Consider the following 13,902-nt stretch of genomic DNA (forward strand, 5'->3'; position numbering starts at 1 on the left):
CCTGACCAGGGATCAAATGTGGGTCCCCTGTAGTGGAAACAGAGTCCTAACCACTGGAGCACCAGGTTGTCATCACCTCAAGCATGACCAATGCACCTTGCCTAAACACCATTGTCTAGCTCTTCCCCTAAGTCATTTCCCTTGCTGCCAAGTTCTCCTTCCAACAATATAAGTTCCTGGCAGTCTTGGATCTTGGTCTCATTCATTTCAGATTGTGTATACCCTTTTATTGATTTCCTGTTCAGCTTACCATTTAGAAGGAGATCTAAGGTAGGAAAAAAGAAAATAGCTGAGTGAGAGAGGGTCTGAGGGAGTTCTGAGTGAGGGAAGGTCTGAAAGAGTGTCGAGGGAGGAAAAGAAAAGAAACATAAATAGGAGTAATTTCGAAAAACCAGAAATAAAAATAAAACAAAGGTAAGACCCTCCACCACCTAGGCATTATTCCAGGCCACATTATCACCTCTGCGTTCCTAGGTTTTTGGCTACTTTGGACCACAATTCTTTCATGACCCACCAAGGTCTGTCCGTGGGATTCTGCCCCATGTTGTTTTTCCTGTGGATGCACTGGGAACCACAGCCTATCAGAAAGAAGCGCCTCTTCAGGTGGGACCTCCTGCCCTTTCATCATTCACCAAAGCGCCAGTGCACAACAGGGGGCCCAGTGGAGGGATGAGAAGGTGTGATGCTACCTGGAGCATGACAAGGGTTACAGCAGAGATGATTTCTTAAGAGACACTCGATGGAAAGTTGATCTAATGTCTATACTTATGTTCTACTTTTCTCAGAATGTCTCTTTCTCTGTGTATCAACATTACACTAGCCTTGCAATTAAAAAAAAAGTAGAGACTTATGGTTCTGAAAATTCGTTCTTTATTTTGATATAAAAAAATAAATCCTTCAGCCTATAAAGAATGTTACTTGTTTTCATATTGTTGTAAAGCAAACTTATAAGATAGGAACATCTACTACCAGTTCGAAAGATGCCACATATACTTTAGAAAAAAAGTCACTGCTATTTGGATTCAAACAAACATCAGAGTGAAGGGAACAAACATCTCTGTCTCCTGATTTTTCCATAATTTTACTAAATCATCAAGAGGAAAGCTAGTAGTGGGGATGTTACAAAATTATGCCAGAATTTGGTAATGATAGTGAAACCAGCCATTCAAATCCAGCTAGGTCATGACCTTGTACAAATGTTCTACTTGATACCCTACAAGCCGGGCTGGTAATAGATTTGAGTTATAATGTATAGATTTCTACAGTTGCAAAGGAAGTCTTTAAATTCTTGAAGTAAGCTAGGAAGCAGGCTGCTGATCTGGATTTGCTCAGATGGAAAACACTTCCAGCAGGAGTCCAGTTGATAGGCTGTTGGAATCACCAGGCCTGTACTTGTCAGGTAGTTTCAGTCAGCTGATCGGGACACCATCTCCAGATCTTTGAGATACGTTTGAAGTTCTCACAGTAAAGTTGTGGCCATGGCTACATTAGCTCTGCCTATCTTCTTTGATTTTTAATATCATTCTTTACCAGCTGTAGCAGCCACTGCTTGGTAAAACTTTGCCACAAAGTCTGGCTCACTGACCTCCAGCTGCCTGACAAATTCATTGCGTTCCTGCTCAGCCCAACCTCGAAACCACTGATCCCAAAGACGTAACTGGCACTCAAAGATACAAGGTGGTCGGTTTGCTCCAGACACACTAAGCTGCTCCAGACTTTCCAGCAATGGCTGTAATTTTCCTGGTACTGCCTTAGCTACCAGGTCCTGAAGGAAACGTTCACGCTGAGGACCTGACCAGCTGGCAAACCAGTGAAGAATACACTTCATCTCCTGGGAAGTGATGTAAGACATTGGGGGAGGAGAAGAGTTAGAAATATTGTCTGGTACTGGGGGTAAGGGAGAAGGGAAGGATAGCGGCATTGAAGATGAAGATGATTCCAGTGGCATCCTGAAACATAAAAGCACTGTTATGTACTCTCTGGATAGAGCAATGAAAATAAAGCTTCCCAACAACATGGAATCTTACCACACTTAACCAGCATCTATTACTTTTCACCGATTTGGTTTACAGAAAAACAGGGTCCTTTGTTTATTATCCAAATACCTTACAGAAAGCACCCAAGAATAACTTCATTTCATATCTACCAACTTTCCTCTTTTTCAAACCCATTACCCTCCCCAACCACTGCCTCCCTCCATCATTCCTACAAAGAATCTAAAAATAACCAAAGTATCCCTTGTTCATTCTTTCCCACCTAATTCTATGTTCCAGGTTGAGTAAAGAAAAAAACAATGATTAATACTGGTCCAATGTATCTTCCCTAAAATGAAAAAAAGGTATACATTTTTTAATTTACCAAGCAGCTGGTCTGGACCCAGATGCTAATCATTCCTGAGCTATCAACAGTAGGTAAAAAAAAAAAAAAAGAAGAAAAAATCTTATACAGTGAAAGAGCCTTCTCTACAATGTGCATGTAGCCTCTGAAATAAGAACTTTATAACTGTATTATTTTCTTATATTTCCTGTAAAGCATCAGGAAAAATTGAAGAGCAGAGTTAGTGAGGGTGTCTTGTCCAAAATGAGATGAGAGAGTAAGAAAAACAGGAAAAGCAGCCAATTGTTTTTTAAGGACTGAGAAAATGGCCTAGTTGGTTTGCTGTCTTAGGGACCTAACAAGTGTTATACTGCTGTGACAATCCATGTATGAACACTTTTCCTTCGTGTTTAATAGAATACCTATTGATGACCGGCCTTAGCATCACTAATGCAACTAGGAGGTCAACCAGCTTGAACAGTTCTCAAATCCCACAGTTTGAGTCTCAATGAAAACAAACTACTTGTTTACGACATATTTTACTGTTTGTGTTTCTTCTGCTCTAAGCTGGAGCGTTTCTACTGACAAAGGAACCCAGAAGCAATTAACATCAGTTCACTACCAAAACAACTCAAGGAGGTTGCTTTTTCACAGTGGCCCTACAAGAAGCAATTCCTCCTAAAGGAATTTTATTCTCTTATTCAGAGAAAGGGAGAACTTTCCCCGAGTCTTGCGACATAGCTTCAATGGCAAGTTCAATGATCAAGAACTGGTTCGTAGAACAGGTCCAAAGACACAATGCTGCCACCTCCCACTTTGGAGGCCACGGAACCTGGCATTCCGAGGTCCCAAACAGCAACGTAGCCCTAGATGGGAGTGGCGGAGATTCGGAGATGGGAGGCGGTAGCTGTATCCGTAGGAGAGTTGGAGGTTTGGCACACTAAGGGTAGCACGCAAACACTGAGTCTGACCCGGCCCAAGGAGGGAGGTACTTCTACCCCGCTTACCTCCCTTTTTCTCTCACAGGGCACCCGGAGACCGCCACAACAGGGTTTAAACTCCGACTATCACGGCTGCTTCCATGTTTCCTGAAAACCCTAAGGAGGGCCAACCCGGCAGCCCACGCACTTCCGGTCCCGGACCCGCCCCAAACACCCAAGCTCCACAGCGCCTCAGCCTTAGGGCCGGAGATAGCCGAATAATTCCGATTATGGCTAGCCCAGAGTCGACAGCTTCCGAACGGATTCGATTCAAAATCTCGGTAAGACGAAGAGAACCGAGCTCTGAAAGGAGGATGCGGGAGGAGGGAGAGGCTGGGAGGATGGAAAGAACCAATTGGTGCCGATGTGTAGACGGAAACACCCGAGCACTTCCGGAGGAACCCGGGGAGCTCTGAGTGGTAATCGAGGGGTTGACTATGGCAGTGGGCGGGGCCAACTCGGTACGTTCGAAGGGCGTTGGCGGAAATTACCGAAGATGCCCGAAGCCGTCGGGACGGACCCGAGTACCTCACGCAAGATGGCGGAGCTGGAGGAGGTGACTCTGGACGGGAAGCCTCTTCAGGCGCTGCGGGTGACCGACCTGAAGGCCGCACTGGAGCAGCGAGGCCTAGCCAAGAGCGGGCAGAAGAGTGCCCTGGTCAAGCGGCTCAAAGGGGTGAGGAGACGGCGTTGCCGGGGTGTCGGAGGGAAGCGGACCCGGTAGAGCCGAGTCTCTGCCGCGGCGCAGGCGCAGTGTCCGGGCTCGGCGCGAGCGAGCTCAGGCCGCCAGCGCGAGCCTCCGGATCCGCGCGCACGGTGGTTGGCGAGGCTCGCGCTGGAGTAGAAATAGCGCCGGTTCCCGCCTTAACGGTAGCGGCGCGAGCCCAAAATGGGAGGGTGCGCGCTACTCTCCTGGAGTGTCTTAAGCTCCTTCCTCGTTCCCCCACCCCCTCCTTGTTTGTGTCTGTGGTTTCGGCGCATGCGCTGCAGAAGGAGTTAAATCCCACTACAACCACCGGCGTTGCTGGCCTGAGGGGGGCGAGTTGGGCTGGGTCGGAGTTAGGGGTATAGTTGGCCGGAGGGGTTGATGGGGTTGGTTATCGGTATCCGAATGAATAGAATTGGGGTAGGGCAAAAATGTCTGTTTGACTAGGGTAGGAGGTGAGATGAAGAGAAGCCTTGATTTGAAGGACTTGGTTAGGCAGAGATGTATATTTTATAGAGCATCCAGAAGCAATTTGGGTGGATAAGAGTTTGGTGAATATTGATGAGAGAGGTGAGGTGGGCTGGTCTGTATTGGGGATTTTGAATCTGCTTAAGTAGATTAGGGTGGGATTGCCAAGAGGTAGACGGATGAATTGGTGTGTTTATTTGGTGTAAATGGAGGGAAGATGAGGATCTCTTGGTTTTAATTTGGTAACATTAGTTAGGATACGTGACTAGTAGTACGGTTTTGGGGGCTTCCCTGGTGGCTCAGAGGTTAAAGCGTTTACCTCCAATGCGGGAGACCCGGGTTCGATCCCTGGATCGGGAAGATCCCCTGGCGAAGGAAATGGTAACCCACTCCAGTATTCTTGCCTGGAGAATTCTTGCCTGGTAGGCTACAGTCCACGGGGTCGCAAAGAGTTGGACACGACTGAGCGACTTTACTCACTCACTCAGTATGGTTTTGGGCTGGGTTGGCTCAAGGGTTAAGTTGGCAGACCGTTGCTTACACTGAAGCTGACAGTTTCATGTGTGTGTGTATTGGATCAGAACATGATTTATAGAGTCTATGGTCATTTTGTTCTGTAGCCTCCTCTTTGAAATTTTTATAAATTTGGTAAATCTAGTTGCCACTCTTTTGGAAACAAGACAGGTTCACTTGAGTAGATCTAATCCTGGGTAACTGATCAAATAATTCACTGAGGACAAAATCATGGTTTCATGTATTTGAACCTGGTTTGAGTATTTGAAGTGAAGGGCCAGATTTAGAAGGAACACTGGTCAGAAGTGCAGAAGACAATAGCGATTGTAGTACTGTCAGATTTTATTGCATAGCCAGATTTCCTCAATATGCCTGCATTTTACATCTGTACATTTGGTAGCAGTAACCGTGGCTACCTTTAAGGGTCTTCTGAAGATGAATGAGAACAGTATTAGTAAAGGGCATTTAGGTCCTTGGAAAAGTACAGTTTAAGTGTGTATGGTTAGTCATTGCATTTGATGAAGAGATTGGGGGAGGGGTATTTTTTGCTTTTGTTTTTCCTGGTTTCTGACTTTTGCCCTTCTCTATACCAGGCTCTAATGCTAGAAAATTTACAAAAACACTCAACCCCGCATGCTGCATTCCAGCCAAATTCCCAGGTAAGAAAGAAGGTTCATTACCAGGGGTGGACTCTGAATGCACAGAGACATGGAAGGACATGATGTATGTGTGGTGCTTGGTTTCTCACCAGTATTTCCCTAAGTTCCTTGGGTTGAAAATGTTTTCATACTGGGACAATTGAATTCTAATAAAGAATTCAAGAATCAGAAGAGCTATAAGTTAATTTCTGATTCTTGAAATGGTGTGTGCAGAAAGATATGGTTCCAGTTGATTAAGTGGAGTGCAAGGGTCTGAAGTCATTTATTTGACATTGATTTGAGAGAAGTAGTTGATGTCCTTGTAGATATGAAGTAGACAGTCACCACGGCAGTATAGGAAAATACGTCCTGATCCAAGAAGAATTCTTGTGTTGACATAAATTTTCCAAGAAATCAGTCCTTTGGAGATCATCCACCATTATCAGTGTTAATATTAACTATGCAGTCATTCCTAAGCATTGTTAATTGCTCTGTTACTTAGGGCAAGAAACAACCTTTGGAGACCTTGATTTCCTCAGTTTCCCTGTATGTAAGATGAGAAAAGGTTGAACTATATCGATAGTTTTATAACTGCTGAGATTTTCTGGAGATGCTTTTGGAGGCTTCCTGTAGGAAATTTCTTTCCAAGTGAGCAGCAGTTCACATTCCCCTCCTAAGCTAGAATAGCATTGAGTTTCTGCATAAGATTTCTTTGAAAGAAACCATTCCCATTTTTTTTTAAAGTGTTAGACTAGGTAGTCTCAAGATTCTTTTCAGCTTTACCAATTCCTCATTATAGTGTGTCACGCACTTAAAGGAAGAATCCAGGTCTTTGTTAGTGCAATGGTGTGTAGCTCCAGTACTAGATGAAATCCCAAGATACTGTGGAAAAACAAGAGAGCTTTCCTACTCCCTTGTTATTAGCTTATTAAGCTGAAAGTATCATAATCTAACTAGCTTACAGAGGTTTAGTTAAATATTTTAGCAAACATAAGAAAATGCATGTTAATCAGTTTACCATTCTATTCCTTTTGCCCATTACATTTTTGTCTTTGAAGTTTTGCTTTTATTAACATAGGATTTTTGCAACAAATACGTATATTCTCTAATACTTGCAACCCACACTTGATTAATGTCCGATGACTACCAAGAGAACCTACCTCTATTAATTTAGGTGAAAATAAACTTTTACCATCTTTAGGAAAGATGACTAATGACAAAAAGTATTCAGGTTTTTTCCCTTTTCTGGAGTTCTAATAGGACTTGCTAAGCAAGAAGGTTCTTGAGAGGAGGACTTGTGAAGAAAAAGCTGAAGGGCTAAAGAGTGACATGGGAGTCCTGGATTTTAAATATTGTTACCAAAGATTTCTTCTCACCCAAAGAAGATGGAGTTAGAACTCTGTCTGAATGCTGAATGGACATCCCTTTTCTTAGTCCCTTGCTTTCAGGCTTTTTAAATCTGATACTGAATTTTGGAGATGTTTAAATGTTTCCTGAATAGGTGGAGATTGATCTTTTGTGTCAACTAAAGATGAATTAGTATGAACTAGTGTTTTTTCCTTCAGTTTTTAATATTAAAAGGAAAAATTAGATATATGGTTTAGAAAAGACATAGTTTTATAGGAGTTTATTTCTTTTTAGATTATTTGTGCATCACTGTTTGGTTGGGAACTGACTATTTAAAATAAAAGATTATGTGCAGCTCCTCTTTTTGCCATCTTTTGTGAATCATAGGGCTATATATTTTGGTCCTCAGCTTAGGAGTAGCTTAGAAAAGGGCCCTCCAGTATTATCTTTCTTTGATCCAGATATAATCCTTTGCTCCATGGAATTTTCTTCCTAGCGTTTTCCTGGTTTGCTTTTCTAGACTGTCTTTTTCCATTTCTTCTACACAGATTGGCGAGGAAATGAGCCAGAACAGTTTCATAAAGCAGTATCTGGAAAAGCAGCAGGAGCTGCTTAGGCAGCGTTTGGAACGTGAAGCTCGAGAAGCTGCAGAACTTGAAGGTAAGTTCAGACTGTTGCTTCTCACATGGAGTCCTTCCTTCTTATTCCTGTCACCGAGTAGATGGGCCTATTTCACTAGGCAGTTTCAGGAATATAAGTCAGGCTGAAACTGCCACTTACTTGCTTTGGTAGTTGGTGGATCCAAGTGAGTTACTCTTTATGTTTTGTCAGGGAAGAAGACACTTAATTTGACTTAATCTTGTTAGAAGAGGATTCCTGCCAACAGGAAGAGTTATATGTAAATTAAGCTATCCTTTGACATACTAGACTAGAAAAACCAGGGAGTTTTTCTCTATGTACAGTGCTCTCTTTAGTATATACTCTGTATCCATGACTTTGCCTGACCTCCTTCACTCCTCTACATATTCCCACATGCTGAGCCCTTCACTCCCTCCCTGCCCCGACCCAATCTGTACTTTGCAGAAGCTTCAGCTGAGTCGGAGGACGAGATGATCCATCCCGAGAGAGTGGCTTCCCTGCTGCCTCCTGACTTTCAGAGCAGCCTGGAGAGACCAGAGCTGGAGCTCAGCAGACATTCACCCAGTACGTATCTCCCTCCCCACTGCGCTGTTTTGACAGTCTTGCGTAGTTGGTGGGGGGAGGTAGTTACACCTCCTTTCATGCTAAGCTTCCATTAAAAGTCTCAGGGCAGTTCTGTGACAGTGTTATTTGACATCTGTTTTTCATGGAAATTATGTCCTTTTTGAATTCTGCTTTCACCTCAATGTTGTGTTAACCTCTCAGAGTATTTTATAAGGCAGTCTGATTTTTCTTCTCACCTGTATACCTCTCTAACTTCCTCTACTGTACCTCTGAATTTAGCAGCAGTCACAACTCGTTTTCATCTCTTCACCAGTTGTATATATTCTGTGTCACACATCCAGTCAGTCATACTCCCAAATGGACATCTGCAGTTTATTAATTCATTCAGCAAGTTTTTACTGAGTGTCTATTATATGCTAGGCGTGTGCTAGGCACCAGAAATATAGTAAAAAGACAAGTCTCTGCTATAATGAAGCATACAGTTTAGTGAACAGATGGACATTAAACAAATTATTACATAATTAGAGTCATGCTGTGTGCTGAGAGGCAATGCAGAGTATTATGTGAGCATTATTACAAGGAATTCAGACCTAATGTGTGGAATTGGTTTAGGCAGGGTTAATTTTTTCACATTTTAGAAAGCATTGAGCACCCACTTCTGCATAGTATCTCAAACAAAAATCTGTAAATACAGCCTTTGTCTTCTAGAAACTACCTAAGTATACCTTTAGGAGAACGTGTATATAAGACATGTGGATAGTAGGTAGATAAAGGAAGCCAGTGTGTAAACTAACAAGTATTTTGAATAATTATTAATGTTAGTGGTAATGGGGAAGGTGATCATTCCATATTTTTAATATTTTTAGAATGCATGTTAGTTGTCAGTGTTCCTTCTCAAATAAAAATAAGCCAAAAAAATTATGTATTGAGTTCTGCTGTATACATGTCTCCATGCGGGAGTATGTGGTGGGGGGTCAGCACCTTGTACAGTCTGTTAGGGAGAGAGAAGACAATCACACATAAAGCTAACAATAGAAGATAGTATGTGTTAAGTAACATATGAGGAGTACAGACACAATGTACTGTCAGAATTCGAAAGACGAAAAATTCACTGAGGACCAGAAAGATTATAGAGAGCTTTATTAAAGGAGGTGTAGTATTTGAGCTGAGCCTTAGAAATAGGTAGGATTTGAGTTGGCACAGAGAGGACAAGAGGGTATTTTTAGAAAGGAACAGAGGCACAGGGATAGGAATGAAGGTGATATTTAATTTTAAAGGTAATGGAGGGACCACTGAAACTTCTTGATGGGAATATGATCTGATAAACTCTTTTGAAAAAGAGAGAACCTCTCTCTGGCTTAAATGTAATCTGAAGTGAAAATGAGGAATGTCCTGAAATAGATGTAGGTTTAAAAATCAAATAAAGATTTAGAATGAAGAAGGTGGTCAGTCTGTTCAGTGCTTTGAGTCATCAGTAGGACTATGCCTGTAGCTATAATTGATGAGGGGAAAGAGAGGGTAGGTGAAAGGAAAGAGGTGAAAAATTAGAAATGAATGTAGTAAATTGTAGAGTGGTTTGGTGATTTAGTTGCTAAGTTGTGTTTGACTCTTGTGATCCAATGGACTGTAGCCCGCCAAGCTCCTCTGTCCATGGGATTTTCCAGGCAAGAATACTAGAGTGGGTTAAAATTGTAGGGTACAACTAACAATTGCTCTGTGTCTTCTTCAGTGTACCCTGTCCATAAACTTTTCTACCTCTGATCTTGCCTAGAATATGAACTTTATTACAGATGTGGCATAAAATGTGGTAAGAGTCCTAAGTGGAGTGGTAGTTTTGGAGTTCTAGCAATGCTTGGTTGGATCAATAGCAATGCCTGGAATTTACCCAGAAGTTAGGTTTGTTTCAGGTATACAATGTCAGTCTGCCGTAGGCCAGTAAATTATTAGGATTCCAGTTTATTTGTTAGCTTTGGATGTTTGGGGTTCCTTGTTTCGTAACATTTTGATTAAGGTTCCTAGTAATATGTTGTTAATTAACAGTGGCACCTGAGGATTTTTTGGGGGGGGGGTATTGTTTTTTAAGAATATGAATTCCTGGTCCCTGCCCCAAGAACCTCAAGGAGTGTACGTCCTGAGACCTTACGTTTTTTAAAAGTCTCCTGGTAGTTCTGTTGATGAACTCAGTTTATGAATGACTAAGTGAAAGAATAGCTTTTCAGTGTTAACAGTTAATCAGGATCCTTGTCTTATACTGCAGCAGCCTCCCATTAACGTCCTGTAGACACAGTCCCAAATAGGAAGGAAGGATTGGTTTATAAAATCCTCCCTGGCTCCCCTTCTTGACTTTTTACCTCTCTACCAGTTTCTTCAGATTTTTCTGCTCTCTATAATCAGGGGTTGCCTGGATTCCCTTCTAGGTCATAACTGGTTTTATGGAAGTCCTTATTATCTTCAGTTAATTCTTTTAAAAAAGAGACCACACTCGGACGATTAGGAAAAATACTAAAACATTAAAAAATGGGCAGTCAGAATATGGATTGATTAACAAAGGTATGAACCACCCCAGGGGGTTTTAACCAGCCTTTGGCTTACAAAGCATTTAGCCCTTATTCCTATTTCTTGTGTTAAATCTGGATGCTGAGATTCCACAGAAATGTTAGATAAGTTACTTATACAGCAGATATGAGTCAGATTTAGGTTTGGCATCCTTCTCTTAATTTCTGCTTCTTATTCATACCCAAGGATACTGTTTGGCCACAGGCTTTGCTGTGATCTCTATAGCTACCTAACTTGGGTCTTGTAGATCCTACCGAGGGATTTGTTTTCCAGATTGAAGAAACTTCCCTCCTATCTGGCCCTTAAACTTTCTTCACTTTAATACATTTTATACTATCTTTGCTCTCCTGAAGACTTCTGGCTTGGAATCTTAGAAATCTTACATTCACCCTGGCTTACCTTTTAACGCCTGAAATATTAACCTGTTACCAGCATTGGTTCCACCCTCTGCTAAAGGTGCTCATTTCCTTCACATATCAGTAACATCAGGCTGAAGACACTCATGTGGCCACGTGCACATAATAGATGGCACCTTTCGTAGAATCTTGTCTGCCTCACATCAGTTCCTTACGAGGAGCTCAAAAAAATGCCTCATCTCTTTCTTATAGTTTGTATTGTTTACTAGGTTCTTGTTTTCATGTCTGAAGGTCCCCTCCAGCTGTCGTTTTTGTTGTTGTTTTGTTTTTTTTTTTGCAAAACAATGATGTCCAGAACTTTCTGAACAACTTTTCTCAGCTTTCCCACATCTCTTTGATGACTTGCTAGGCAAGTGCTTCTGGAGAAGGGATTGTCTAGAATCCTGTCACTGCAGTTTTACAATATCAAAATAACATTACTGCTGGAGTCCAACTCCAGCAACCAGGGATTCAGCCTGAAGACATGGACAGTGTCAGCGAGAGAAATGAGACAGCCTCTCAGTTTATTCCAAGTTTAAGATTCTCTTTTATACTTTTACAAAAACATTAGGCCAGAGGTTTGACATTTTCAGTTCCCCCTCTCCCAGATTTATCATCTCCATAAATCACTGTTGCTCTTCAGAGTTCCTGCTTCAGTGATTCTCTGGGAATCAGCCTTATCATCTATTATCTACCTCTTGTAAGTGTCCCATAGTTAACTTGTGATTACATTGTAACTCATGCTACATTCCTCAGTTACTACTTATCTTCCTAAATCCAGTTTGCCCCTAACATCCTGAGCTCACTCTCTTTTAAAAAGGCTTCTAGCTATAGTGTCTCTAAAAATTCCTGACTTCTATAAGCTATAGTAAAATATGCTAACTTTACAACATTCCTCAAATCTTTAACTTCTAACTATTTTAATTATTTCTAAGCCCTAAATTCAGTAAACTCCTTTGCCATAACCTTTCTCCTCACAAATAGGCTTCAGATATCAATCCCTACCATGGCCTCAAGCTACGGCCTATGTGCTCATCCTGGAACACTCTTTTCTAAAAGTCCTTGAACAAATGTCAGTGATTAACTTTATGAATTATTTTCTGAGCAATGCTGCAGAAGGCTTTGTGCCTTCTCATGCTCATCTCAAGAACAATAAGCACCTTAATATTCCTTTTCAGTCAACTCAGCTGAGGAGAGGAAAAGACCAGTCAGAATTACAAGGCCTAACTCCTTCATCCCAGGATCTGTGCCTGCAGAATGAGGAGACGGGGCTGGGGGCCGTGCCTCCATTTTGTCAGTAATGCCTAACGCGGCTCCTGACATCTCCCCCTTTTTTATTTTTTAGAGCATAGGTATGAAACTCAGTAGATAGAGCAGAAACACTTTGGCTGAGTATCCTGAAAAGACACGGGGCTATTACACAAATCAGAACTAACAGGCATAAGCACATGGCAGCATTAATCATTATTGTAGAAAAGGATCCATGGGAAAGATACCCCTCCAGATTTTCAAAGAGAGAATTAGAAAAGTCAGACTCCGCCTGCTTCATATTCTGAATATGCTGATGTAACTTAGAAATATCAATACTAAAATCTGAATGATTCCAGACGCCTAAAATATGATTTCTAATGCGTTCCCAAGAGTGCATGGACTCATTCACTTGTAGAGGGGTAATGCACATCCATTTAAATTCAGCATGGCACCTTAAAGACAATTTAATTTTTAAATTTGTAATTTCTTGCCCCATAAACAGAACTGCTGCTTCTAAAGCATTGACCTTATATTCTATTTTCTTATCTATAATTTCCTGCGTAGTAAGAGCTACGGAGACATTTTTGGACAGCTGATCGACAAACGAGGCCGTATGCACTTGTTTTGACAAGGCAACAGCAGAAACCATAACTGATGCAGTTATGGCAATCAAAGCTGTTATTCCCACAACCAGAGCTGCAATGAATTGCTTAGGTCGAGAAATTAAATTAAGTTCATATAAAACTTTCAGTGCATAATCTTCAAACCATTGTCCCTCTAATTTTACAGGAACCATCAAATATGGTGGTTGCTTTACAATCATCACAGCCTTATAATTATAATCATTCCCATCAACACAATTCTATATAAAACAATTCACACATATAACATTGTAAACAGTTTCTTCTTCAGAAACTTCCAAATCACTCTGATTTCTGGCCAACAAAAAGGCATAGGGAGAATGCATGCAGGCCCGTACAATATATCTTTGTTCATTTAAAGGTCTATGTAAAATCACAGGTGCCATAGCAGCCAATACTTTCCGTAACTCAGGCTGCATGGGACCCGTTCCATCGAAGCTCACTAAAGGAGGAACCCATCCATTAGCATGCCACCTAGTAATTACTAAAGGCATAGGGAGAAATGAATTATTCCATGTGGACCTATAAGGTTCTACATAAATCAAGCCCCATCGTTGATTCAAAAGATTGGGGTACCCTCATTTGGTCAGAAAATGTCTGGTGGCAGCAATGGGAATAGATAACTTTATGGCGTACATGCATTCTTTCCAACTAGGAAAGCCAGAAATTCTGCTTATGCTTTCCCAGGCCTGTAGTCCTTGTTCATCAGAGTCTAAAGTTGGGAGTGCACAGCTCGGATAGTCCTTTAAATGAGGGGCTGCTTTTTAAAGGCATCAAATAGTCTTTCTTGCGCCCCTGGCATCAGCAGCTGTAAAGACCAAAAGTCTCTCTTGCCATCACTTCTTGGAGAATCAGTAAGCATGCCTTTCAAGGAAGTGCTAATGCATC

General features: G+C 41.7%; 2 protein-coding genes across 9 annotated transcripts in view; one reads left to right on the forward strand and one right to left on the reverse strand.

The window, feature by feature from the left end:
- Positions 1 to 853: 853 nt before the first annotated feature.
- On the reverse strand, positions 854 to 3,975 carry C10H14orf119 (chromosome 10 C14orf119 homolog). Of its 2 annotated transcripts, none has more exons than XM_070797112.1 (2): positions 3,788 to 3,975; positions 854 to 1,949 (listed from the first exon to the last, which is right to left on the reverse strand). In XM_070797112.1, the coding sequence occupies exon 2, from the start codon at positions 1,946 to 1,948 to the stop codon at positions 1,520 to 1,522; it is 429 nt and encodes a 142-aa protein (XP_070653213.1). In that variant the 5' UTR covers position 1,949; positions 3,788 to 3,975; the 3' UTR covers positions 854 to 1,519. The 2 variants fall into 2 exon arrangements, with proteins under 2 accessions (XP_070653213.1, XP_019823909.1); XM_019968350.2 differs by lacking the exon at positions 3,788 to 3,975 and adding an exon at positions 3,324 to 3,531.
- The window catches only part of ACIN1 (apoptotic chromatin condensation inducer 1), a 38,478-nt gene continuing 28,221 nt past the window's right edge, over positions 3,646 to 13,902 (forward strand). For 5 of the 7 annotated variants that reach the window (XM_019968342.2, XM_019968344.2, XM_019968343.2 and 2 more), the window contains exons 1-4: positions 3,646 to 3,972; positions 5,577 to 5,642; positions 7,517 to 7,628; positions 8,052 to 8,171. In XM_019968342.2, coding sequence (XP_019823901.2) covers positions 3,661 to 3,972; positions 5,577 to 5,642; positions 7,517 to 7,628; positions 8,052 to 8,171 — 610 coding nt within the window. In that variant the 5' untranslated portion in view covers positions 3,646 to 3,660. Of the gene's footprint in view, positions 3,973 to 4,439; positions 4,573 to 5,576; positions 5,643 to 7,516; positions 7,629 to 8,051; positions 8,172 to 13,902 lie in introns of those variants that run through there. The other 2 variants (XM_070797110.1, XM_019968346.2) reach the window with 2 other exon arrangements.

Source organism: Bos indicus, chromosome 10 (genome assembly GCF_029378745.1).
Source record: "Bos indicus isolate NIAB-ARS_2022 breed Sahiwal x Tharparkar chromosome 10, NIAB-ARS_B.indTharparkar_mat_pri_1.0, whole genome shotgun sequence".
NCBI lineage: Eukaryota > Metazoa > Chordata > Mammalia > Artiodactyla > Bovidae > Bos > Bos indicus.